The sequence below is a fragment of the Cyphellophora europaea genome (assembly GCF_000365145.1).
Source record: "Cyphellophora europaea CBS 101466 unplaced genomic scaffold supercont1.8, whole genome shotgun sequence".
Lineage (NCBI taxonomy): Eukaryota > Fungi > Ascomycota > Eurotiomycetes > Chaetothyriales > Cyphellophoraceae > Cyphellophora > Cyphellophora europaea.
In genome coordinates this window covers 1,692,654-1,716,171 of record NW_008481814.1, presented here as the reverse complement: position 1 = coordinate 1,716,171, position 23,518 = coordinate 1,692,654, and the positions used below count along the sequence as shown (strand labels likewise).

The window sequence follows — 23,518 nt, the reverse complement described above, 5'->3', positions numbered from 1 at the left end:
CTGCCGGGCGACGTCAAGCCTGTTGGTTGTCCTCAAGGCCTCTGGCCCAGGCGATCCAGGCACGCGTTGCCAAACATAATAATAGGCTTCGGCCAAAAGAATGATAAACATCCAGTAAAACCCGGACAAAGCCTGCAAGTTGTCGGAGAACACGAAGTATTAGCTTTTGAGCATGGCCAAATTTAGACGACGATGCTGCGCTTCTGCAAACCAGTCTAAGCAGCTTCACAAGCTAGGTACCTTAGTACTTCGGTCAGTGCCCGGAGTAGCAGCTTTGCGGCCTACTGACTGTACAGCGGCACGCACGGTTAAAGGTATCGGCGCTATTCGCTCGGATCTAGGGCTGAAAGACATCCGAACGCGCTCGATGCTACTCCAGACCCAACGATCTGGCTGATATACCCCGCATGGCTGGCCCACAGGCCCAAGGATGAGTCAAATTTTGGGAAGGATGAGGCCCTTGGGTCAGCTGCCGATTCGCGAGCAACAGCTGATAGGTAGGCTAAGGTGAGACATTGCTGCTGGCTAGAGGCTGCAACGTCATCGCATATGGTAACAGGAGGCGTGAGGGTGTCGCGAATATGCTAACTGCCTTGAAGACGCGGAGCACAGGGTACCACGATGGGCTGGGCCCAGAGAAGCCAGATTCATGCGCACCCCAATTGAAGACTGAATTGTGTTTGAGAAAAGTCTGTTGGAAAAGCGTAGTGCCCAAAACGGCGTCTTGCCTGCGTCAGGTGCCCTTGACAAGTCCCAATCGAGCGAGCAGGGAGCTACTGTACCCCTTTGGGCACCTTGATCATCCGGCCTGTGGCCTGCACGTCTCAATATCGAAGTCCTCCTCCGCAAGTCCAACGGTCGGATGACCACCTCCAGGCTGACATGGATTCAGGCAGATGGGTGAAACTCAAAAGATGATCTTGGCTAGCCGGCGGAACGCGTTGGTCGGCGGCTCTGGCATGCTACCAATGTACTCTCTCATCCCCGTGTCGATGTCGATCTCTCGCAGCGGTGTGAAGAGTCGCCATTGCCTGGTCCAGAGCTTCCAGAATGCCCACAAGGCAATGATGATGGGAGCAGCTAGATAAGTTTCGAAGAAGACTTCGGCATCGGGGTCTCCGCCAATCGGGAATAGACTGACGTCTGTATCCAATCGTCAGCCACTGTTTCAAATAGCGAACAGGAAAGAACTCACAGAATGTTGCGACCAAGCATATGCACACGATAGTGAAGCCGATTGCGCTGCCCCAGAAACCCGTGTCTGAACGAAATGGAAGATCATCGAGCGAGCGACCAGCTGCCTTCCATGCAAGGCGAAATCGCATATGACTAAGGCAGATCGAGCCCCAGACGAAGAAGTTGGACAGACTGCTCAGGGCCAACAGCCACGTGAAAACATCGCCACCATCCTTGGCTTCGTTGACGAAAGCCAGCATACCGAAAGCCAGGGCGATGGCTACCGCCCACAATGGACGGCCCTTCTTGTCGACATAGGCCAGCCATTTAGGACCCATACCGCGCAAAGCGAGTGCCTGCATTGTTCGGGTGCTGCCGTATATGGACGAGTTCGCAACGCTGATGACGGCGATGGTGATGACCGCGTTGAAGACAGATGGCAAGCCCGACACGCCGGCGTATTCGATGGCCAGGACGAACGGTGAGGCTTTCGTATTTGCTCCGGATGACCCACGGAGGTCGTCCGAGTTGTTAGGCACGATCAAGCCAACGATGAGAAGTGAGATAACATAGAATCCAGCGATGCGCCAAAACACCTGTCGAGTGGCTTTGGGCAGAGACTTGCGTGGATCCTTCGCTTCCGCGGCAGCTAGACCCACCATTTCTGTACCAGCAAAGGCGAACGCAGCAACGGTGAAGACTGAACAAAATCCCTTGAAGTCTGCACGCCATGTGAGCTATATGATTCAAGCTTGAACAGGATCGCACTCACCATTCCTGAACGCTTTGTTGCCGCCTGGTTTACTGCTATCCCAGTATCGAAAGCCAATGTATCCACGGTCATCGGAAGGCACCCCTAGTTATTGCTGAGCACGTTGTGCCTTACGAGAAAGGGAAGGACATACCTCCACAATCGACAATGATGCCAAAGATGATGAACCCAAGCACGGCTATGATCTTGATGACAGCGAGGACGAACTCCACCTCACCGTACCCTCGAACGCCAAAGAGCTGGATTATAAACAATACAGCAAAGAAGACTGCGATCCAAATGCCGATATTGTAATGGTGCCAGTAGTCGATTGTCTCCACCGAGAAAGTCAGTATGATCGAGACAATCGAGCGAGGATCGTGGGCTAAAGGATAGGAGGTGATAACATCCTTACCTGGCCCGCAGCTGTGATCTCAAAGGGAAAGATGATCAGCCAACTAAGAGCATACTGCCAGCCCATGGCAAAGCCCCAGGATGGCTCAATGAATCGCACACCATAGTCGAAGAAGGCACCATTGACGGGATATAGCACCGCCAATTCTCCCAGTGCCTGCAACAAGTTAGATTTTGCCTAAGGAGAGTGCATGCAAAAGGCAAGCGGACCTCCACGGTGCACAGAATCATCACACCAATGATGACATAGCAGATTACCAGGGAAGCAGGACCACCGCTCTGCAGCGCACCGCCCGAGGCAACGAAGAGGCCGGCACCGATAGAACCACCTGGAGATCAGATCAGACCTAGGGTGTTCGCTGCCGCAAGGCGGCACTGCTCACCGATCGCAATCATCTGCATATGTCGACCTTGCAGGTTCTTATGTAGAAGTCCTTGTTGCTGGCCAGACTCGACATCTTCATGATATGGCTGGGTTGGAGCTTCCCTATAGACCTCCTTGCTGTTGGGAGGGCCATCACTCGACGACTGGGAATCCGGCGCCATGTTCAAGACTGCGGCGTTTGCAAAGGGCTCAACGCAACAGTCGAATATCAATCAACACAGTGATTTTCTCTGAAACCAGGAATCATCGCGAAGCTTTGTATAGCGGGATTTAAGGCATGCTAATGCGCCGTGGCACAGTGCTTCCACGGCTTCCGGTTGTTGCTTGGAGAGCTTCGCGTGCTTGGATGCAACCGTCAGCCTCGGCGCGGCCAGGCGCCGGTTGGCGAGGGCACTCGGATGGCTCGGATCTGCGCCGCAACCACTCAGATGCGTAGTGCACTGTTGCAAGATGAGCATAGCAGCTTCTGCAACCAGCGAGATCCTAGCTCGTGGTGGAGCGCGTCGATAAGAGCGTGGCGTGGGAAAACTTCCAGAAGCACGATAGCGAATCACTGTTCTTGGCACGCTCGTGTCGTAGATAAGAAGACGGGCCTTGCATGGAAGCACTGCACAGTTTATGGAATCCCCTATGTCAACGGTAATGTGGCGAGATGCTGGACCACGTTCGTCAGCCGCCAGTTCTCGTTTTCAGGACACATGGCTGTGGGCGTTGAAAGCACGCCAGGATTAGGGCACTTCTCCCTTCCAGTGAGCCAAGCAAGACGACGACGGTTCTCCGGTACTGAGAAAAGCCACTTAAGTGTCCTGGATAAGCAATCGCTTTGCTGCATCCCATCGGCTGTGATGAGTGAGCAGTAGGGGTCTGCTGGCTTACCGGGTCTTTCCTGTTTCTCGATCATCGGATTTTCGTTCGCCCCTCGAACGTGGCGACAAACTTGGTAGTGCATTGCAGCGACCAAGGCTCAGGACAAGCGCTACCCACACGGCACATGAACGAGCTCAGATACGGTCCTGGACGAATCCATACGCGGTTTGATGCTTGGCCGCTTACGAGAGGGCGAAACATGCGTCACGTGCCTCAGGACCACGACCTTGCCGTGGCTTTTTATAGTGTCCAGATGCAGACACGCAAAGAGTGTCTACATTGTGGGTGTGCAAGTGTCACGTGAGCGGCCAGCTTACGCTCGTGGACGTCTCAACAGACTTCGACACAAGATCCACCATGCACGTCGCCCGGTCAGCTTCCCCACGATACCAAATTTGGCCGGGACCTTGGACGAAGGTGGCCCGCCTAAAGCCAGGAGACAATTTCGTCGTAGGCATTCTGCCGATCTTCGCTGTTGATCATCGCGGTTGGTGATGTCTCTGATGTACCCGGAAGTCGACTTGGAAGGAGTTCAACGGAATTGTGCGCCCACGTACTTGGCCCATGCCAATGACTAGCTCCGCCAACCGGTAAGGATTCTTCTTCATGGGCAGCTTTGTACCTGGCCAGGTGTTGAAGCTGTCCACCGCTGCTGCGCAGCTTTACCATCATGGAGGCAAGATCAGATAGCACACCGGCGCAGTCCTTGGCGAAAGGCTTGTTGCTCCCATTCTGAATCTCTAGAAGCGATATGATGTAATGGATGCTTTCACGATCGGGTGTGTGGTCGCTGACGCAGAGTATCTGATACAATTCCAGTGTCAAGGCCGCATTGAAGATGTGATGAATGCTCGTGTGCACCAGGTTGTTTGGCTTTCGAATCTCAACAAGATGTCTCAAAATCACTATAGTCTGTCTCGCTGCCGCAACAGCCAGGTCGATCTCGTTGTGATGAGCAGACTCGGTATCGTCTCGTCGGCCTCGTAAACAGAGGTTGGCGGTTGCTCTCTTCACAGAATCGAATAACCAGGCTCTGACGGCGAGGATCTTCAAATGATTTGCTGCCATCTGCAAGTCGTAAGCAGCATGATCCTGATCATTGCTCCGTTCAACATAGCGCAAGGAATCTGGGAGGTCATACTCCCAAGACTTGAGCATACTCAACGCCCTGTGAATGCAGAGAGCCGTACTGTGTGGTTCTGCTATATGCTTGGAGACGCCATATACGTTGGCAGCGATATAGTGCGTTATCTTGGATAGTTCAACATGCGCTCGTAAACCATCAGGCTGTGGCAGACCTGGAGCAGGCCGTGGGACGTCCAGCTGAATGCTTTCCTCCACAACCATGACAGGTCTTCCCATAGTGCAGCTGAGCCAGCGGTCCAAGTTATAGACATCCCAGAATTTTCGCTTACCATCTTCATCGATAGACCAGGCTCTGTGAACGCCATGGACGATCAGAATGTGCAGGGCAACCGAGATATACATATAAGCTGCATCTCGGCGGTAGCTATTCACCAGATAGAATCCAAGCAAGGTCAAGACGGGTGCATCACTGAGACTTGCGATGTCAAGCGGATTGCCAACCAGAGCACGGGCTCTGGCAAAGAATGTTTGGCCGTCGCCTGCATCCCATTCTGGTGCGCAATCGGGGTTAAATTGGCAGGCCACAGCGAATGCAGCGTTGATGAGTGCAAGGTTGCGGCTGAGCTCCGACGATCGCGGATCGGCAAGGTGCAGCTCATATTCCGCCAACAGCGACTCGGTATTAGCCCAGTAGAAAATGCCACCAGAAATGGCGGTGTGAGAGCCATTGCGAGTCCAGTGACTGAGTTCAGACAGCATACGCTTAGCCTGCTCAATTGAGGGCATCAGATGATCAGGTGATGAAACGAGTAGAGGCCGAGAATCATGAGTCTGATAATGTCCCAATGCCGAGATGAATTTGGTATCCGTCGCTTGGGTTATTGGCCAGGCAGTATTGAAGGCAATGGGAAATACAGTGGCCATGTATTCCCGAATGTGATTGAGGAATGTTGCACCTGAGCTTTCTCCTAGATAGCGGCTTTGGCCATAAGCGTCCAACAAGATTCGGCCCTCTCGTGGTGCGTCCGGCTCCTCCAGGCGTACAGGCACATGGCCACGACTTTTCTCTGGGTCAAGGTGGCTGGTCGAGCCAGTAGACATCCGATGGGGCTGGGGAACGGTCCTGCTTCTTTCCAGTTGCTGAACTTGTTGCCTGAGAACCTCGCACTGTTTCTGGAGCGCTTCGTATTGGGATTTTTTGACCGTCAAGGACTCTCCGAGGAGGGGGTACTGACACTCTCGTGACGCTCTGACACATCTCTCACATGGTTGGCCCCCGGAGCACTTTGCGCGCCTGACATTGCATGGATTACACCTACATCCAGAGCGGCATCAGCATTACATGCAACAACATAGAATTATTGGATGGCTCACGCCTGAGTGACACGCTTCCGGGACTCCAGAGGCACCTTATGTCGCCGTGGGTTGACCGGAAGACGCTTGGACTGAGACTTGACAGATATTGGCGCCGAAGACATATCTTGGTGCAGAAACAGGCATGTTGGATTCAGACGGGGGTGAAGAAGCCTGAAGGCGGCACCTGGGAAGATTCGAGGTTAGGAAGGTTTCAAGACGAAACGCAAGATCAACACGACATTTGCGAGGAATTGCCGCTCTGAGAAACGTGGAGAGACCAGTTCCAGCCGGTGCCTACTTATTGAAGGACGAACCAACAAGGATACTCTGAAGGACAGAAGAAGTGAAGACGGAGACGAAGATAGGCGGACAGGAAGCCAGCAGTTCTGGTGAAGACCGAGCCCCGGATCTTGGCTGCCAAGCCACTAGAAATGGCATGCACGAGGCAGGTACAACCCCACCTCCCCACGTTGCGCAGGCACGTTTTTTTCTCCCAATAAACCACTTCGTACGACTCGACTGGAAATATCTGGAAGCCTCCCTTCGATCTCGCTGCCGCGACTTGGGAAGCCAGTGTAACCTAATTGACGGGAAGCTCTATATCCATTGTATGTCACTCCGAGACACGTCTCATCGCCAATATCCTGATGGTCACACGCTGTATGCTGTGGATCTATGGTAGGTCATTACTGCAACGTGGATGGCAGGCGACCCGCCATCATGAACCCATTGCTGCTTCACCTCAACAGTCGATGCAGTGCTCTGAACTCGCTTCTAGGTATTTTCCACGGTTCTCTTGGCGGAGCAAGCCACTGCCAATCATTGATCCCGGCCAGCTGAACCACGCCTTGCTCGTACACTCGCCTGTCACAACATCGACCGCCTCGGGAAATGTGCCATCGCGTTGCATAACATCGCATATCTGTTTCCAAAGCTTCTGCTCCAGCTGGTGATCGCCAACCACTTGGCTAAAACGCCAGGTCTGGTAATACCCCAATGGCCAAGGCCCAGGCGAATGCACGCTGCCAAGCCCTGCGTATGGCCCATTGCTGCAATAGCCGCCTTCGTTCCTGCTCGAGTTCGCGAATCGCATCGTGTTCTCCCAGGCAGCCATCTCAATCTCGGACTCTAAGAAACCCCATTCTCTGGCGAAAAGAGTGACCACATCATTCCCATCGTGGTACATCCGGAACGCTCCGTGACCGTCGGTCAGGTATGCATACATCCATTCACTACTCTGTTGATCCTGTTGTAGAAAGTGTGCCAACGTTGCCTTGCGCAAGGAGGTTGCCAATGAATCAATCCGGACAAGAATCTGAGACTGCCCAGGCTCTATCCTTCGTAACAGAGCACCTAGGCGCGTCAGTGTATGCCAGAGGAGCACATGTGAGCTGAAATGGAACTCGAATTCGACTGGATCATCTCCTGGAGTCTCTTCTGTTGCAACCAGTCCCGTTGCCCCGTCGGTCTTCGAAGCTACCAGCCCAACGAAGTCGTCTACGACAGGCTGGCTCAGCATCTCTTTGACAAAGCCCGACTGCTCCGGGAACATGTCATACAAGTCCGCTAATTCCAGGAAGGGGTAGCATTGCTGATCAAGCTGGAATACAGGACCATCCTTTGGCTTGCCAGTCGCAAGATAGCTCCGATGCCAATATCCGTGGGGACGTTCGGCAAGATCGAACACCCACGTCAGGTGCCCTCGCAGGACTCGCTCAATCTGCTGAGTGTATCTCGCTGCATCTTGGCTGGCAGCTATTTTATGGAGGCTTTGTCGTGCATCCATCAAGAAACGCGCCTGCCAGCTACACTAACTATCAGCTAAGAAAACTTTACAGGACGGCAGACTTACTAGTTATCCCTGTTCCAACCCAATGGCAACGCTACGTGGTCGGTAAGCATACAGACGATCTCCCTTGAACCAGGAATGACGACTGAACAGCAGCCGAGGATGTAGTCCAGGTTCCTCCGAACCAAAAACTGTGCCCTAGTTTCATGGCCTACCCAGAAGCGAATGGAAGGTCTCTCACTCGGGAAAGACGACGCAGCCTGCATTACCTTTGGTGACACTCCAGAACGCAGACAATATCTGGCAACCAGGGTTTTGGAAGTTTTGCCTGGAATGCTGAGGATCCCCTTCATCTGCCCACGTACAGGCTTACCCACACATGTCTGTTGCTGGATGGAGTTGCCGAATGACAACGCTCTACCGTCAATCTCAACCGCGCATACGAAGTGAGCCTCCAAATGCTTGGCGACGACTGCCAGTATTTGGTATTCGGCGAGGTGAGATACCTGGTTCTCAGACAGCGGAAGGCTTATTGGCCCCCCCTCAGTGAGCTGGCCATATGAAGCACGATTCACGCTCATGTTGGCATCGAAAGCCCATGGCACGGCAGCGTCCACGTCTCGCGTGTTGTCTACTTCACAACGCTGAAGAACTTGCCCTTCTCTTGCCACAACGATTGTCATCGACACTCGAATTCCATCTCCAAAGCTTTGTCTGATTGTGGCGTGGTTCATAGCGTCGTATTCTACCAGAGACATGGACGGCGGCCCAATATCAACAGAAACGCCATATCCTCGAGAGCTGCTTGACGCCAGAGAGTCCAGCATTCGGGTCCTGTGTTTGCGCACGTATTCTGCGTCGTGGAATTTGTCCCCGCAGAATTGCTCATAGGGCTCTGCAAGAACGATGCCATGTTTAGGATGAAATGTGGTCAACCCCAAGATCTGGCAGGAGACTTAGGGCTGGAATAGGCGAATCGTGGATTGGCTCACCTTTCCCGTTGTAGGATTCACAGAGACCGAAGTCCCTTCATATCCAATGTCGACTGTCTTCGAGCGCCGGTTCAAAGCCTCACGCGAGTGATCTATTGAGCCCATTATCGACGCTTGGTCTGCAACACGAATCCTTGCCACGCGACATGGTGAAGCCGTCAGCTTCCGCCGCACAGATATAACACGATCAACTGCGGAGCTCAGACGGTGGCCCGGCAACAGGAGGTCAATGAGGGAGAGTACTCCGACTAGCTGACGAGCAGATGAGGCTAATACGGCTACACTTCCCTGGCCAGCCGAGCCACCCAGGAGAAGTCAGATTGGAGAAGTGAACCCCATACCTGGGTACAGTACCCATCTCCCCCACTGTTACGGCTTGGCGTGGAGACGATGGTCCACCCCCCGCACCGATTTCCTGCTATCCTCGTGCTTGAGGCCGTCATCCTGCTGGATTCTGAGTCTGTGCAATACAGCTAGTTGGAGATGGCTCAGCGGACACGTCTGACCATTCCCCGCAAATACCTATGAAACAAGAAGTCCTCGGGTACTGCACCCTGGCCGAACATCGCACCTGCTAAGCTCGGGAACAGCTCGGACGATCTTGTTGCTGTCAATCTAGGTCATTACAGTTGATAACCTACACTTCTGTTACGAATTGGCCTACATCGGATCGTCACGAAGGGTGCAGTCGGAGTACAATAACCAGTGTCGTACTTGGTCATTCGAACGACTTTCAATTTGCCTGCCGTGTCGATGCTGCTTGACCGCTAGACCTTCTTAGCTACAATCTTTAGACTCGATACGGCCAGCCATCCGACGTGCGATGTACATAAGACACAACGTCCGCCCCACGACTCCATCTCGCCGGTAGCATAACCAACATGTCAACAGCTGTCGAGTCTGCCAAGGCGTTCAACCGTGTAGACCAAGTCGAGACTGCCTCGACTAAGCTCCAGGATGAGCTCAGTCATGCCAGCAATGTCCCCATCGGACATGTTCCAGAGACGCCTGAGGAGAAAGCCAAGAACAAGGCTCTAAACCGGAAGATGGACGTTGCATTACTCCCGTTCCTCTCATTGCTTTACCTGTTTAACGGCTTGGATCGCTCGAACGTGGGAAATGCAGAAACACAAGGTACACGTCCGACCTCGGCACGGGAACGTCATGCTGACCACTGTCAGGCTTCACTCGCGACATTGGTGTTCGTCCTGACGATCTCAATTCGGCCGTCAGCTTGTTCTTTGTTACTTTCGTGACGTTTCAGCCCGTCTCAGCTGCTATGGGAAGGTTGCTAGGTGCCAAAAACTGGATCCCGATCATCATGATGGGCTGGGGTGCTTTGACAATCGCGCAGGCATGGACGAATAACAAAGCGACGCTCATTGCCATTCGACTTCTGATCGGCGCTTTTGAGGCTGGTTTCTATCCAACAGCGGTTGCGTACCTCTCAACATGGTACCCAAGGTACTCACTCGCTGTCCGCATCGCGTTGTTCTATGGGCAGTACGCCGTGGCTGGAGCTTTTGGAGGATCGATAGCGTTTGGTATATTCCACATCCGAGGCGGGCCACTGAGCAATTGGCAGTGGCTGTTCGTCATTGAAGGCATTGCGACCTGTCTATTGGCCATAGTTTCTTGGTTTTGGTTGCCCATGGGTCCGGGGTCGGCTTGGTTCCTGAATGCATCCGACAGAGCTATGGCCGTCGACCGGATTCGCAAAGACAACGAGATGTACATCCAACATGTCTACGAGGAGAGTGGCGTGGAGAAAGAACGTCTGACGAGGCGGGACTGGGTGGAGACTGGTAAGGATTGGAAGTTGTGGTAAGGGAGCCTCACGAATTCTGATGGTGGAATCTCTTACAGAATACTGACACGAACTAGGTACGTGCTGTTCTTCAACATACTCGCAAGCGTTCCTGGGCAGGCATTCAGCATCTTCCTGCCGCTCGTCGTCCGCGGTTTAGGATACTCGTCGATCGAGGCCAACCTGATGTCGGTTCCGCCTTATATTTGTGGAGCTGTGGGTCTATATCTCTTTGCCTGGAGCTCTGATCACCACCGCGAGCGTGGCTACCACATCTTGGGAGGATTGCTTATCGCACTCGTCGGCTTGATCATCACGGTCACAGTGCAGACCAATGGTGGGAAGTATGCAGGACTGTGCATCCTGCTCTTCGGGAGCTATGTATCCGCACCCCTGACTGTGGCCTGGCTTTCAGGGAACACACCAGAGCCAGGGAAGCGTGCACTGGTCCTCGGTGTGAATGGCTTTGGCAACCTTGGCGGCGTCATTGGAGCGCAGGTCTACCGAGCGTCATACGCTCCGACTTATCTGATGTGAGCCTGCCCAGAGCCCTTGCCCGGAATTCAGTGCTGACCTGCTCGCAGACCATTTTACGTGACCCTCGCATTCCTCGCCGTTGCCCTCATTGGCTACGTCGCGTACCGCTTTACGTTGCAAGCAGTAAACAAACGGCGGAAAGCGCAGCTGAGCAGGATGACTCCGGAGCAGGTGGCGTTGGAACGCACGTCGGACAAGCGCTACGCTGACAAAAAGTACACGTTCATGTACGGTCTCTGAAGCAGTTTCGTCGATAGCATCATTGGTGGGACGGGGCAATTCATAATCTATAGCTGGCAATAGACGCGCAGCAACGATACCGCGGTCTGTGAATCCAAATCAAGGACCCGGTATTGCTTTCCAACCAGCGCGAGCTGCATAAGCGGTGCTCTTATGTCAAACTTGTTGATCGGCGCATAGATGCTCGAGACAGTTGGCCGCGCAAGGGTCCCCGGGCCAGACCGGCTGCTTCGTGCTGCCAACCTCTACGTCAGTCGAAGATGCTGGACAGTCCGAAGCTGACAAGTCCAGAAACACAAACACACCTTTGTTCACCCAACAAAAATCCTCCCGACGAAACACCGAACTGAAACACCGAGGCACGAACGCAGCCACGTGGCACCGCCGGCGCTTGTCCCAATGCAGGAACCGAGGCCTTCTCCTTCGGGTATAGCAGCCGTCTACCAATCACGACCTGACAAACCTGTGTTTCACGGTACCGGGTCCGGACCTAAGTAATACTGGGTCTAGTCCACTTTTAAACGTCACCATCCGATATCCGACACCCCCCTAACGATCTTGCATACCATAATAATTTGAGATTTTCTCCTGCAAGGCTCCATACAAAACCTGTCATCGCTCTGTCATCGACTGGGTCGGGATCTACACATCCTGCGGGAAAGTTTGCGAGGGACCAATGCGGCAGCATATCCGGCTTTCTATGGACTCGCTTCGAAATAATGATGGGATTTGAGGAGAGAGAAGAAAAAAAAGATCGGGGCTCTGACAAAGCCTCGTGGTTTGCCCTGCAAAGACGTTGCCAAGGGAGCCGTGACGATACGTGGGTTCCCTCAGAATGTACTCGTAGTGAGTGGTATCTCTGTCCCGCAACGTGGTGAATAAGTGGCGGATACGGCGTGGGAGATATAAAAAGCTGGACATTCAATGCTGCCGTGTGGAAATCCTCGATTTTTTGTTTGTAAATCCAGTCTTTATTACTACTACTGCTACTGCTGCTACATTGATCCGAAGCGTACCCAAAGCAACAATCCCCCCATTTTTGACAAGTAAACACAAACCCTCCAACCCTCAGTCCGACTCCTCTCCACCATCACCGCCACAATGGTCGACTTCACCGTCTACAAAGGCTCCTCCAACGGCGCCATCACCAAAGCCACCACCTCCCGCCCCATCCACCCGCACGAAGTCCTCGTGCGCATCACGCACAGCGGCCTCTGCGGCACCGACGTACACTTCAAGCACGTCTCGCAGGGCCTCGGCCACGAGGGCGCCGGCGTGGTTGAACAAGTGGGCTCGGCCGTGACGCTCCACGCGACCGGCGACCGCGTCGGCTGGGGCTACAACCACTTCAGCTGCGGGCACTGCAAGCAGTGTCTGCGCGGGGCCGACACGCTGTGTCCGGAGCGCAAGATGTACGGCGCGGCGGATCTGGATCAGGGGAGCATGGGGTCGCATGCCGTGTGGCACGAGGGGTTTGTGTACAAGATTCCTGAGGGCATCGACAATGCGCACGCGGCGCCGCTGCAGTGCGGGGGCGCGACGGTGTTTAGCGCCCTGCAGCTGTATGGCGTCAAGAGCACGGAGCGCGTGGGCGTGCTGGGCGTGGGCGGCCTGGGGCATTTGGCCATCCAGTACGCGCGGGCGTTTGGCTGTGAGGTCGTGGTGTTCTCGGGGACGGACAGTAAGAGGGAGGAGGCGATGAGGTTGGGCGCCAAGGAGTTTTATGCCATGAAGGGCGTCAAGGAGGGGGAGCTGCAGTGTCGGCCCGTGGACCACTTGTTGGTGTGTACGAGTGAGATGCCGGATTGGAAGCTTTACCTGCCGCTCATGGCGCCCGGAGGCGCGATCTATCCGCTGACGGTCAGCTTTGGGAATCTGGATATTCCCGTCATGCCGGTCATCTTGGCGGCGTTGAGGATTCAGGGCAGTCTGGTGGCGGATCGTCAGACGCATCGGGAGATGCTCGAGTTCAGCGCGTTTCATGGTATCAAGCCCATGATTAACGAGTTTAAGATGAATGAGAAGGGGATTGAGGAGGCGTTCCGGGTGCTGGGCAGTGGGGACATGAAATATCGCGGTGTACTTGTGGCGGAGTAGCATTGTTATGGTTGTGGTGTGTGCCGTCTTCATCAGCGAGTCATGGGAGGTGTTTTGGTTATAGACAGAAGAATCTAGATTAGCGGTTCGCGCTTTGGGAGAATTCAATCAGACATTCCCCATGCTACACTGGCTTTTACGCTCGCTTCTGATCATAGTTCGTCGCAAGATTCCAACGCACCGGCATGCATTGCATGCGGGGGAAACCTGCTTATCTATCAAACGTACTCGACAGAATCGATCTCTCGTTCGTCTATCACAACCCCAGGGCAAAGCCGACCCAGTTCAGCGGGAGGAGCAGCCTACACAGTCGTAGGAGCAGCCTTCTTTCGTTTATCCTATATCGTCTTCATTAGCTAAATGCACATGCACGTGTTCACATGCCAAAACTCCCTAGGCCTCGAGCAAGATGACACTCACCATATCCCGCCCATTAAAGCTCAGCGGCAATAAGTCCCCAATCGTCATAACCGTCACCTCCCCCTCCCCTCTGCTCCCCTCATCCCAACTCTTCCCATACATCCACACCTTCATCTTCGTGGAGCAAAACTCATTGATGAACTGTCTACACATGCCGCAAGGGCTGGCGGGCGGGTCGATGTCGGTACTGACGGCCAGGCCGCGAATGAGCGGCATGTCGGGCCGTTTCAGCGAGGCGACAATGGGGGCGATGGCGCAGCGCTCGGCGCAGATGCCGACGGGCGTGGAAGCGACTTCGACATTGGCGCCGGTGTGATAGGCGCCAGTATCCTGTTGTGAAGAAAAGGATGATGGTTAGGGAGGTGGATACGTTGTGAAATTGGGCGAGGGGGTGGAGGGGTACCAAAAGGAGTGCTGCGCCGACGCGAAAGTTGCTGTATGGGCCTGTAGGGGCTATCAGTCCTGGAGATGAGAGGTTCTGCTTTGTTTGTTGGAAGTGGTACAGTAGGCTGTCTGTTTTGCTTCTGAGGCCAGCGCCGCCAGTTTGCTGATTTCTTCGGCGGAGAGGTCGTAAGTCGAAGACATTATGAGAGCGATATAGGTGTTAAACAGAGAGATGGTACGGTCAGCTAGACAGCAACGAGCAACAATACTATATAGACTTATTGTAGAAGACTGGTGGACCCATCCGTCAGATGAACATGGCCAAAGTTGACTCATTGATACATGGGGTCAGGTGCCAAGAAGTGCGTTCGGTCAGGTCCGAGCCACCATGCGATTGGTCCTCCGAAGGGCTCGAAACTGGGGTATATGAACGCCCATGAGGTCCAACGGAAACATCTTCCCCTTGCTGCTAGAGCTCGTTATTTATTCCGGGTATCGTTTCAGCACGGTTCTGGTATAGAGCTCTCCAGAGCTGGCACACTACAATACACTTTGAAGTGGTTGCAACGAGCCTTGGGCCGCATGCTGAAGCGGCAGTCATAGAGGTAGAGATGCATTCGAGTCTGGTGTCGGACGGAAGCACGACGAAGGTATAAATGGACTTGAGATGTCCAAGCTTGTATGTCAGTGGCAGCATTGAAATGTCTCCTTGATGTTAGTTTTGCACAATACCCACCCCAGGTTGCCTCGCACCAGCCCCTACATGTGGCCAAGTTTGTACCGCTGTGGCGTCTTTTCGGTGGAAGCACTCCTCACTGTCCTGCCGGACAAGTGGGAAGGCAAGTCTGATTTTGAGAGATCACAGATTCGGGGAATACACAGCAGAAGAATAATCCAGCAGTCATTTGCAGTCATTGCAACTAGAGATTCCAGCGAACCATTCCCGCTCAGTAAGGTACTTTAGTCGTAAATCGTGCGAGTACTTCTGCAGCCGCGATCAAGTCCTACAATCGTCATCCAGCAGCCTCGTTCGAGATGTTGTGCGGAAGAGCAGCGCTGTTCATCTCTCGACCAGGAGACCAGCAATCTGCAGGGACATGTCCAGCATAGTGAGATGCTCATCGACGCCATCAATCAGTCGCTTGTCCATCTCTGAGAAAAGCAATGTGAGTTTGTTCTTCTTTCGAGAGTCCACTAAATCGTCGTAGATGATCTTGTTGTACAAGGCGAGCAGGACCTCATTTGCCGAGTAGCCGGAGGCAGCGATGTCAGTGACTTCTGCTGCGACGACGTTGTAGTTTTGCGTGTTGCCGTTTTGTAACACGGCGATCAGCGTGTCGGCCATTTCGGGAGGGAAGATGCCGCTGATCTCATCGATATCGGAAACCTTGATTGCGACAGTCTTGCCAGCTTCGCCGTCCGCATCAGCGTCCGCATCAGCGTCAGCCATTTCCTCATCCTCGTCGTCGATGACTTGCTTCTTCCGACTTTTCTTAGACGCATGACCATTGACCTCGCCTGCAGAAGCACCCACGAGGCGTGCTGCTGATTGCAATAGGTTAATTGCTCGTCTGAGATCTCCATCTGACACAGACAGAGCCTTCTCGACCACTCCACTATCATAGCTGACCCCTTCCAAACCCAGGATCTCTTCTATCCGTTCTTTAGCGTGCCCACCATCCAAAGCCTTAAATCTGAACTTGCTGCACCGACTGGCGACTGGGTCGATGATCCTCGAGACATAGTTGCAGCACAAGCAGAACCGGGTGAGTTTACTGTAGATCTCCATCGTTCTTCTCAGCGCGCTCTGTGCATCTTGTGTCAAACTGTCGGCTTCGTCCAGGATGATGATCTTGAATGGAGGACATGGATATCGTTCGCGGTATTCTTTGCTTGATGGAGCATGAATGAGTGCTTGCTGGGCAAAAGTCTTGACTCTTTCTCTGATGACACTCAAGCCTCTTTCGTCAGATGCATTGAGCTCAAGTACTCGATTGGAGAATAGCTCGGGACCAAACAGTTCTCTCGATAAAGCAAGAATGGTAGATGTCTTGCCTGTACCTGGCGGCCCATAGAGGAGCAGATGGGGAAGATTGGAGGCGTTTACCATGCGGCGTAGTGTTTCTGTAGCGTGTTCTTGGGATTTGACTTCATCTAAAGTGCGTGGTCTGTATTTCTCAACCCATGGCTGCATCCGAGGGGCAACATCAGCCGCAGGTTTGGCTTTAGAGGAAGATGCCACAGCTTGTGCAGCCGCTCTAGCTTTGTTATCGAAAAAGCTGGCCATGCTGGACAGACCGCGGGTATACAAGCAGCGGATTGAAGCGAGAAGGAGGCGCTCAGAATACGTTGGAGGACTCGTAAGAGCACCTGCCAAAAAATGTTTGGGTCGCGACTGCGACGCGTTGCAAGCACGCGTAAAGTGGTTTTATGCTACGGTGGCTCTTGGAGCCATATGTGCAGATTTGATGTCGTGTGCTGTACACGCCTCGCGCGCCCATTCGCAACGGTCTCTCAGCATGTACTACACATGAGCTGCCCAATCCTGTATTCCGCTATGTTCCAAAGGGGAACCCGTTTCAATCTATCATAACCGAAGACGCACGGACGTCAATTTCGCTGCTATTGAGAACTCCCAAATCCACCTTAGCCTCTTATTCAGGCAATTGACGATCCTGCTCATCGAGCAATCTCTCCAACGCCCTCATATCGGCTCCTAAGATTGTTTGACACCATCGCTGTCGATACAAGATGAATATAGGTGTGTTTTGAATGCCGAACTTGATCATAGGAGCCGTTTCCGGAGTCAGCTCCATTTGGAAGAGCCTCACAGCCTGGTGTTTGTCGTTTTGCATCAATGATTTGACTTTCGGCGTCGTTTGCGCACATATAGGATTTGCTCCAGACGTCACATATATGACCACTGTCGTATTGGGCTCCTGCGCGTGAGCGATGGCAGCATCGTGAGATGCGGGGTCTTTGATTGTCTCCAAATGATGATCACCAGAAGCCATGATTCGATCGATACCAGTGGTATACCGCGCAGGGGGGGGGGAAGATATAAGAAGGTAAGCCGTCGTATCAAACCTGTCATGCCTGAATTCCGTCTCTCATGTTAAGGTTTCGGTTGTTGAGAATCTTTCATGAGGGGTTGCGGCCGAATGGAAGCCTGAAGAAGGCAACCTCCTACCGACCTGGCTTTAACTGCCTGTTTCGTTGTCAGTCGTGACGACACCTTCATGCCTAAAATAACATGGGTTGGATTTCTGGCAACAAGCTGGCCCCGGCCTCCACAAGCGTGGTCGAGAAGATCGAAATCCGCCCCGATAGACCCGTGAGATCTGCTCAGCCGCAAGACATCCTTGAGCGAAAGTACGCCATTGTGCCAGCACACTTGTCTGACAATAATTTGCCATTTATCCCGAAAGAGACTGTCGTCGGCAAGCAGCAACCGGGGCTGTTGGCAGAGGGCGATCTCACGAGCGATCCTCGGCGACACGACTGGTGGATTGTCATTGATAATGTTGTCTACGACTGCACAGACTTCGTCCTAGAGCATCCGGGAGGCCAGCAAGTCATCATGAGTTTCGTTGGCCAAGATTGCTCCTGGCAATTTTGGCGCTTCCACCGTGATTCCCAGATACAGCGATACGGCAAACAGCTGCGCATCGGGCGCACAGAAGGCGTCGCGAATCGCTTCAAAGAACCGAAACGATTTGTCGGTCTATCCAAACTTAGCGACGATAGCTGGTAGCCCGCTCGCCAGTCTTGATAACCTCAGCATCCAATTGTACCAGCTGGACACGCGACAGGCCTTGTGCATGCACGGCCACAACAAGCCTTTTGGCAACAAATCAGATTGAATTGGAGCTGGAGACACATTGGGAATTCATGTCGCTCCAGGCGCCACACAGTGGCATATACAATCTAGCCAGCCGGCCCTCATCCACTTACAGCGAGCGACCTTGCCGAAGACCCGAATTCGGTTACACTACCTTGGAGCCTGTCGCTAGCATGATCACTGTACGAGGTCGCTTGATAGCGGATCAATCGAGCCGGACATCGCGAGAGAGTTGAATAGAATGATTTCAGGATCACAGCATTGGCTACCCAGTAGGTGACGTGATCTGAAGCCTCGTCCGTATCTAGCCGAACATCAGAAGCAGACGGCACTTAACACCTGTGCTTCAAAAGGATTAGAAAGGGCACAGTTGGCAAAGATTACAGAGGTAACTACCAGGAGTTTTCTGCCCCGAAAGGAAGGTTGCAAACAAGCGATGCTCTGGCTCTCCTTGACCATGGAATTGCCTGTAACCTCACTTCTTGTCCCACCAATTGCACAAGAAGCGGAAATGATAAGCTGTCTTGGGGACCTTTGACCTTTCTCTGGGCGGACCTGTGCCAAGTCAGTTCCGCCGTTCCAAGACATGGGCAAGACACCAAGCCGAACCAGTCATGTTGGAGTGGCTCCACCCTCCTGATTTCACGGGCCTATACCAGCGTGAAAGTGGTTAATAGTGTCCTCGTGGAATATGAACGCTGAGCATCAAGCGCGTCTTTCACGCCTTGCGCTAGCGTTCATCGCCACCTCTTACACGGCCCACGGGCTGCTTCAAATCTGGTCGTGCGGCCTGATATGGAGGGTTGCAATGCCCAGACGGCGTCCGATAAGTGCAGTCTGCCTATGAATATCAATGCCGGACAGTCCCCATATGCGAAGTCGATCTCAGTGTCCCTGCCTTTTCCGACTGTACCAAAGCACTAACGCAACAATGTCGTCAGCCCCAAATCTGGAAGTCGTCGAAGCGGCACGAGCTGACTACCCTGCTGTCGAGAAAGGTCTCCCGGCTGAGAAACCTGCTGTCTACAAAGGCGACATCGCAACTGCCGACAGCGAAGTCGACTATGATGCACTGGTCGGCCCAAATGGCGAGCAATACCCCACTGCAGAGGATATCGTCTCCCTCCGTCGGACTTACGGCAACATCCCGTGGATGATTTACACCATTGGATTTATTGAGCTCTGTGAGAGATTCGCGTACTATGGAACTACAGCAGTCTTCGTCAACTTCATTTCATACCCTCTTCCACCGAATAACAACGCGGGCGCGGGGCAGGCCGGTGGTGCCAATGACCAGTCTGGTGCCCTGGGCCTTGGCCAGCAAGCATCCACTGGACTGACCCTTTTCAACGCCTTTTGGAGTTACGTTATGCCTTTATGGGGTGGGTACCTGGCCGATACCTTCTTTGGGCGCTTCAGAACGATTTACTACGCCATTTGGATTGCCATGCTTGGACACGTTATCATCATCGTCTCGGCGATCCCATCCGTAATCACCAACCCTAATGGTGCTATCGGCGCGTTCGCAGTCGGTCTCATCTTCTTCGGTGTTGGTGTTGGATGGTTCAAGTGCAACATCTCGCCACTGATAGCGGAACAGTATGAGAAGCACCATCCTCGCCAATACGTGCAGACACTGGCCTCTGGAGAGCGCGTCATCATCGACCCGACGCTGACTCTGTCTCGCATCTACATGCGCTTCTACCTCATGATCAATATTGGAGCGCTCGTCGGACAGCTGACGATGGTGTTTGCGGAGCATTATGTCGGATTCTGGTTGTCTTTCACCCTTCCAACCATAATGTTCCTCTTCTGTCCCTTGGTCATGCTCGTCTGCAATAAGCGCTATGTCAAGCGTCCACCTACCGAGTCAGTGCTAGGCAAGTCTTTCCAGCTTATTAGCCTAGCTCTTAAAGATGCCTGGTCTTTGAACCCTGCCAAATTCCTTCGCAACGTCAATGCTCCGGACTTCTGGGATCGGGTGAAGCCTAGTAACGTTACCAACAAACCCAAATGGATGACTTTCGACGATGCCTGGGTTGACGAGGTCCGCCGAGGTCTGAAGGCTTGTGCCGTGTTCACGTTCTTCCCGATCTATTGGCTGAGTTACGGGCAATCTACCAACAACATGGTCAACCAGGCTGCCACCCTGAGGACTGATGGAGTCCCCAACGATGTGATCAACAACCTCAATCCTCTGGCACTCATCATCTTCATCCCTATTGTCGACATGTTTGTATATCCTTTCTTGGCCCGGATGGGCTTCCGGTTCACACCTATCAAGAAGATAGCCATGGGGTTCGCCATGGGTACCTTGTCTATGATGACTGCAGCGATTATTCAGCACTATATCTACCAGAAGTCTCCATGTGGCAACAATGCCAGCGACCTCGGTGAAGGTGGATGTGCGAGTGAGCTTGGTCCGCCTAACATCTCCGTGTGGGTACAGGCTCCGGCCTATATCCTCGTTGCATTCTCTGAGATCTTTGCTTCGATCACTGCACTTGAGTATGCCTTTACAAAGGCCCCGAAGAACATGCGTGGGGTTGTTACGGGCGTCTTCTTCTTCGCCAACGCCTTCTCTTCTGCACTCGCGCAGGCCTTCGTCAGTCTGGCCACAGACCCGCTATTGATCTGGCTATACACTACCGTGGCAATCATCAGCGCTGCTGGTGGCATTGGGTTCTGGTTGTGCTTCAGGAAGCTAGACAAGGAGGAAGACGCACTCAATGCTTTACCAGAAAGCACCTACAAGGGTAGGGTCCCGGGCGCCGTAGATGTTGAGGCAGCTGCCGCGGAGCAGGCACAACAGGATAAGATTAGGAAGGCTCAGGGTCTTGCATGACATGTGAAAGAAGAGCTAACAGTAGTTAGTGCTTTACCACTGGCATGATTCCCACAGGCTTCTCGGGGCTAAGCCAGCACTAATGCCAAGATTTCACTGCCTGAGGTCAGATGCCATCGAAGTCACCTCTGTTCTTGATCTTCGGCTGCGATAGATCAACGCCGTAACTTGAGTGGACCAATTAATAGTACAGTACATCTTAATGGCTAATCGATTGATACTGAACGCCTTCATGCAACGTCACCATGTCCATACCCCTCGCTATACGGCAGTGAGGTTTGCTTACTCCGCATCTTCCCCTCACTGGCCAGGAGTACCTAGTCTTTTGCCAGCTACAGCAAACCCTGTTGTGTCAAAGCTTGGTTCTCATAAAGTCTTCTCAAGAACTGTAGACTCAACTCGCCAAGTGACAGGTTCAAGAGGGCCAAGCTCACACTTAACAAGCAGAAAAGTCGGTAGCGTGCAGGACATCTCCTAACGAAGGCCAACGGCCTCAATACCAGTGTCACGCCGCTCGATCCACTCTCGTCTATAGTGTCTGTTGTACCTAGAGATACCGCACACAACAGTACTACTGGCCCACGTAGCCTCCCCACTCAACGACCACTATAGACCCGGAAACGCCTGCCTCCGCCACCATGCCCTCCACCCACCCCTACATGAACTATATCCGCTACCACACCTCCACGCACGCCACCCCGCGCATCGGCCACCTGGACTTCGGCAACGACCAAATCCAGCCCCTATCCTTCGCCTCCGGCACTCCCCTGAGCACACTCTACTCCGTCATTGCCGCCAGCGGCGGCGGCGGGGGGCCCAACAACAGCATCATCCCCTCCGACCTCCCACCCATCCCGCGCTCCTCCGTCACCATCCTCCCCCCACTCGAAGGGCGCGACATCCTCGCCATCGGCAAGAACTACGGCGCGCATGCCACCGAGTTCGCCGCCTCGGGCTACGACGCCTCCGACAAGGGCGCCATGCCTTCCCACCCGGTCATCTTCAGCAAGCGGCACACGGCGATCATTGCGTGCGGCGAGGAGATCTACCCGCACGTGGGGTTCGCGGACACGCTGGACTATGAAGGGGAGATTGGGTTGATTGTGGGGCGCGTGGGGTATCGGGTGCCTGAGAGGGAGGCGATGGATTGGATCTGGGGGTATACGGTCATCAATGATGTGACGAGTCGGGATCAGCAGAGGGATCATAAGCAGTTCTTTTTGGGGAAGAGCGCGGATGGGTATTGGTGAGTGGAATGTGTTTGCTTCCTTTTCTTCTTTTGGAATGAGGGTTGTAAAGTGGTCATAGGGGAATTCTTTCGCTGACTTGAGTTCTTGGATGCTAGTCCCATGGGCCCCGTCGCCGTGCCGAAAGAGGCGTTGCCAGAGGTGCTGACGGTGAGGACGTTTGTCAACGGAGAGAAGCGCCAGGAGGCAACCACCGAAGATCTTATCTTTGGGATGCGGACGTTGGTCGAGACGGTGTCGCGAGCCCAGACCATTATGCCGGGAGACGTCATTGCTACGGGGACGCCGGCCGGCGTAGGGTTCGGCTTCAAGCCGGAGAAATGGTTGAGGCCAGGGGATGAGGTGAGAATTGAAGTCACTGGCCTGGGCGAATTGGTCAACAAAGTCGCAGACCCGAACAACATTAACTCCACCACCGATAGAGTGCGAGGTGTGCTGGAGGGCGAGAGCGTCGCGGTGTCCAACGACGGACGAGCGGCTCTGACGACCTTGCCTGGAGGCAAACGTATCTACTACAAGCGCACAGGTAAAGAGGGCGGCAAGTCGGTGGTGTTCGTCCATGGACTGGGCGGAAGCAGCGAGTACTTCGGCCCCCTTCTCTCCTCATTGGAGAGCACCTGCGAGTGCCACTTCTTCGATCTCGAAGGCCACGGCCTCTCACCCACCTCGGCGCTTTCCACGCTTAGCATCCGCAGCTTCGCCAAGGATCTGGAAGGAGTGGTGCAGCATGCCGGCGCAAAGAACGTCACAGTCGTTGCGCACTCGATGGGCTGCCTAGTAGCTCTGAAATTCGCCATCGACAACCCCGACAGCGTCAGCCAACTGGTGCTCATGGGACTGCCGCCCACGCCGCTTCCAGAGGCAGCTGCGACGAATAATATCGGAAGGGCGAAGCTGGTACGTGAGAAAGGTATGACGGGTTGCGTCGACGCGGTGGTCACAGCTGGGCTTGCGGAGAAGACCAAAAAGGAGCGGCCTCTGGCGGTGGCGGCGACGAGGCTAAGCTTGCTGGGGACCGAAGCGGAGGGGTATGCGAAGGCGTGCACGGCGTTGGCAGGGAGCAAAGATGAGACTTTGGATGCGTCGAAGCTGCGGGGAAAGAGGGTCTTGGTGATGACAGGCAGCGAGGATAAAGTGTGTCCGGAGGTAGTGGCGCAGAAATACAAGGAAGCTGTGCACGAAGGGTGCGAGGTGAAAATACTGCCGGACGTGGGACATTGGCATTTGTTTGAGGACCCTGAGGGTGTCAAGGTAGCAGTGGCAGAGGCTTTGGGAATCAAGTGA

General features: G+C 53.8%; 10 protein-coding genes across 10 annotated transcripts; 5 read left to right on the top strand and 5 right to left on the bottom strand.

Annotated features, from left to right (window-relative positions):
- Positions 1 to 907: 907 nt before the first annotated feature.
- Positions 908 to 2,887, bottom strand: HMPREF1541_08446 (uncharacterized protein; the record flags this gene model as incomplete). The annotated part of the gene is made up of 7 exons (XM_008722765.1): positions 908 to 1,143; positions 1,196 to 1,897; positions 1,949 to 2,032; positions 2,082 to 2,262; positions 2,343 to 2,498; positions 2,552 to 2,670; positions 2,725 to 2,887. The coding sequence occupies 7 exons, from the start codon at positions 2,885 to 2,887 to the stop codon at positions 908 to 910; spliced, it is 1,641 nt and encodes a 546-aa protein (XP_008720987.1).
- A 1,132-nt stretch (positions 2,888 to 4,019) lies between these two features.
- Positions 4,020 to 5,780, bottom strand: HMPREF1541_08445 (uncharacterized protein; the record flags this gene model as incomplete). The annotated part of the gene is made up of 1 exon (XM_008722764.1): positions 4,020 to 5,780. One exon carries the CDS (start codon positions 5,778 to 5,780, stop codon positions 4,020 to 4,022), a length of 1,761 nt encoding a protein of 586 aa, XP_008720986.1.
- A 997-nt stretch (positions 5,781 to 6,777) lies between these two features.
- Positions 6,778 to 8,405, bottom strand: HMPREF1541_08444 (uncharacterized protein; the record flags this gene model as incomplete). The annotated part of the gene is made up of 2 exons (XM_008722763.1): positions 6,778 to 7,840; positions 7,888 to 8,405. 2 exons carry the CDS (start codon positions 8,403 to 8,405, stop codon positions 6,778 to 6,780), a joined length of 1,581 nt encoding a protein of 526 aa, XP_008720985.1.
- Positions 8,406 to 9,697: 1,292 nt separating this feature from the next.
- On the top strand, positions 9,698 to 11,400 carry HMPREF1541_08443 (uncharacterized protein; the record flags this gene model as incomplete). The annotated part of the gene is made up of 4 exons (XM_008722762.1): positions 9,698 to 9,950; positions 9,998 to 10,640; positions 10,701 to 11,156; positions 11,208 to 11,400. 4 exons carry the CDS (start codon positions 9,698 to 9,700, stop codon positions 11,398 to 11,400), a joined length of 1,545 nt encoding a protein of 514 aa, XP_008720984.1.
- A 1,101-nt stretch (positions 11,401 to 12,501) lies between these two features.
- On the top strand, positions 12,502 to 13,497 carry HMPREF1541_08442 (uncharacterized protein; the record flags this gene model as incomplete). The annotated part of the gene is made up of 1 exon (XM_008722761.1): positions 12,502 to 13,497. One exon carries the CDS (start codon positions 12,502 to 12,504, stop codon positions 13,495 to 13,497), a length of 996 nt encoding a protein of 331 aa, XP_008720983.1.
- A 393-nt stretch (positions 13,498 to 13,890) lies between these two features.
- Positions 13,891 to 14,502, bottom strand: HMPREF1541_08441 (cytidine deaminase; the record flags this gene model as incomplete). The annotated part of the gene is made up of 3 exons (XM_008722760.1): positions 13,891 to 14,247; positions 14,321 to 14,361; positions 14,421 to 14,502. 3 exons carry the CDS (start codon positions 14,500 to 14,502, stop codon positions 13,891 to 13,893), a joined length of 480 nt encoding a protein of 159 aa, XP_008720982.1.
- Positions 14,503 to 15,361: 859 nt separating this feature from the next.
- HMPREF1541_08440 (uncharacterized protein) lies at positions 15,362 to 16,588 on the bottom strand (the record flags this gene model as incomplete). The annotated part of the gene is made up of 1 exon (XM_008722759.1): positions 15,362 to 16,588. The coding sequence occupies one exon, from the start codon at positions 16,586 to 16,588 to the stop codon at positions 15,362 to 15,364; it is 1,227 nt and encodes a 408-aa protein (XP_008720981.1).
- Positions 16,589 to 17,554: 966 nt separating this feature from the next.
- Positions 17,555 to 18,055, top strand: HMPREF1541_08439 (uncharacterized protein; the record flags this gene model as incomplete). Its single annotated transcript, XM_008722758.1, has 1 exon — positions 17,555 to 18,055. One exon carries the CDS (start codon positions 17,555 to 17,557, stop codon positions 18,053 to 18,055), a length of 501 nt encoding a protein of 166 aa, XP_008720980.1.
- A 1,018-nt stretch (positions 18,056 to 19,073) lies between these two features.
- HMPREF1541_08438 (uncharacterized protein) lies at positions 19,074 to 20,987 on the top strand (the record flags this gene model as incomplete). The annotated part of the gene is made up of 1 exon (XM_008722757.1): positions 19,074 to 20,987. One exon carries the CDS (start codon positions 19,074 to 19,076, stop codon positions 20,985 to 20,987), a length of 1,914 nt encoding a protein of 637 aa, XP_008720979.1.
- Positions 20,988 to 21,625: 638 nt separating this feature from the next.
- HMPREF1541_08437 (uncharacterized protein) lies at positions 21,626 to 23,518 on the top strand (the record flags this gene model as incomplete). Its single annotated transcript, XM_008722756.1, has 2 exons — positions 21,626 to 22,233; positions 22,333 to 23,518. The coding sequence occupies 2 exons, from the start codon at positions 21,626 to 21,628 to the stop codon at positions 23,516 to 23,518; spliced, it is 1,794 nt and encodes a 597-aa protein (XP_008720978.1).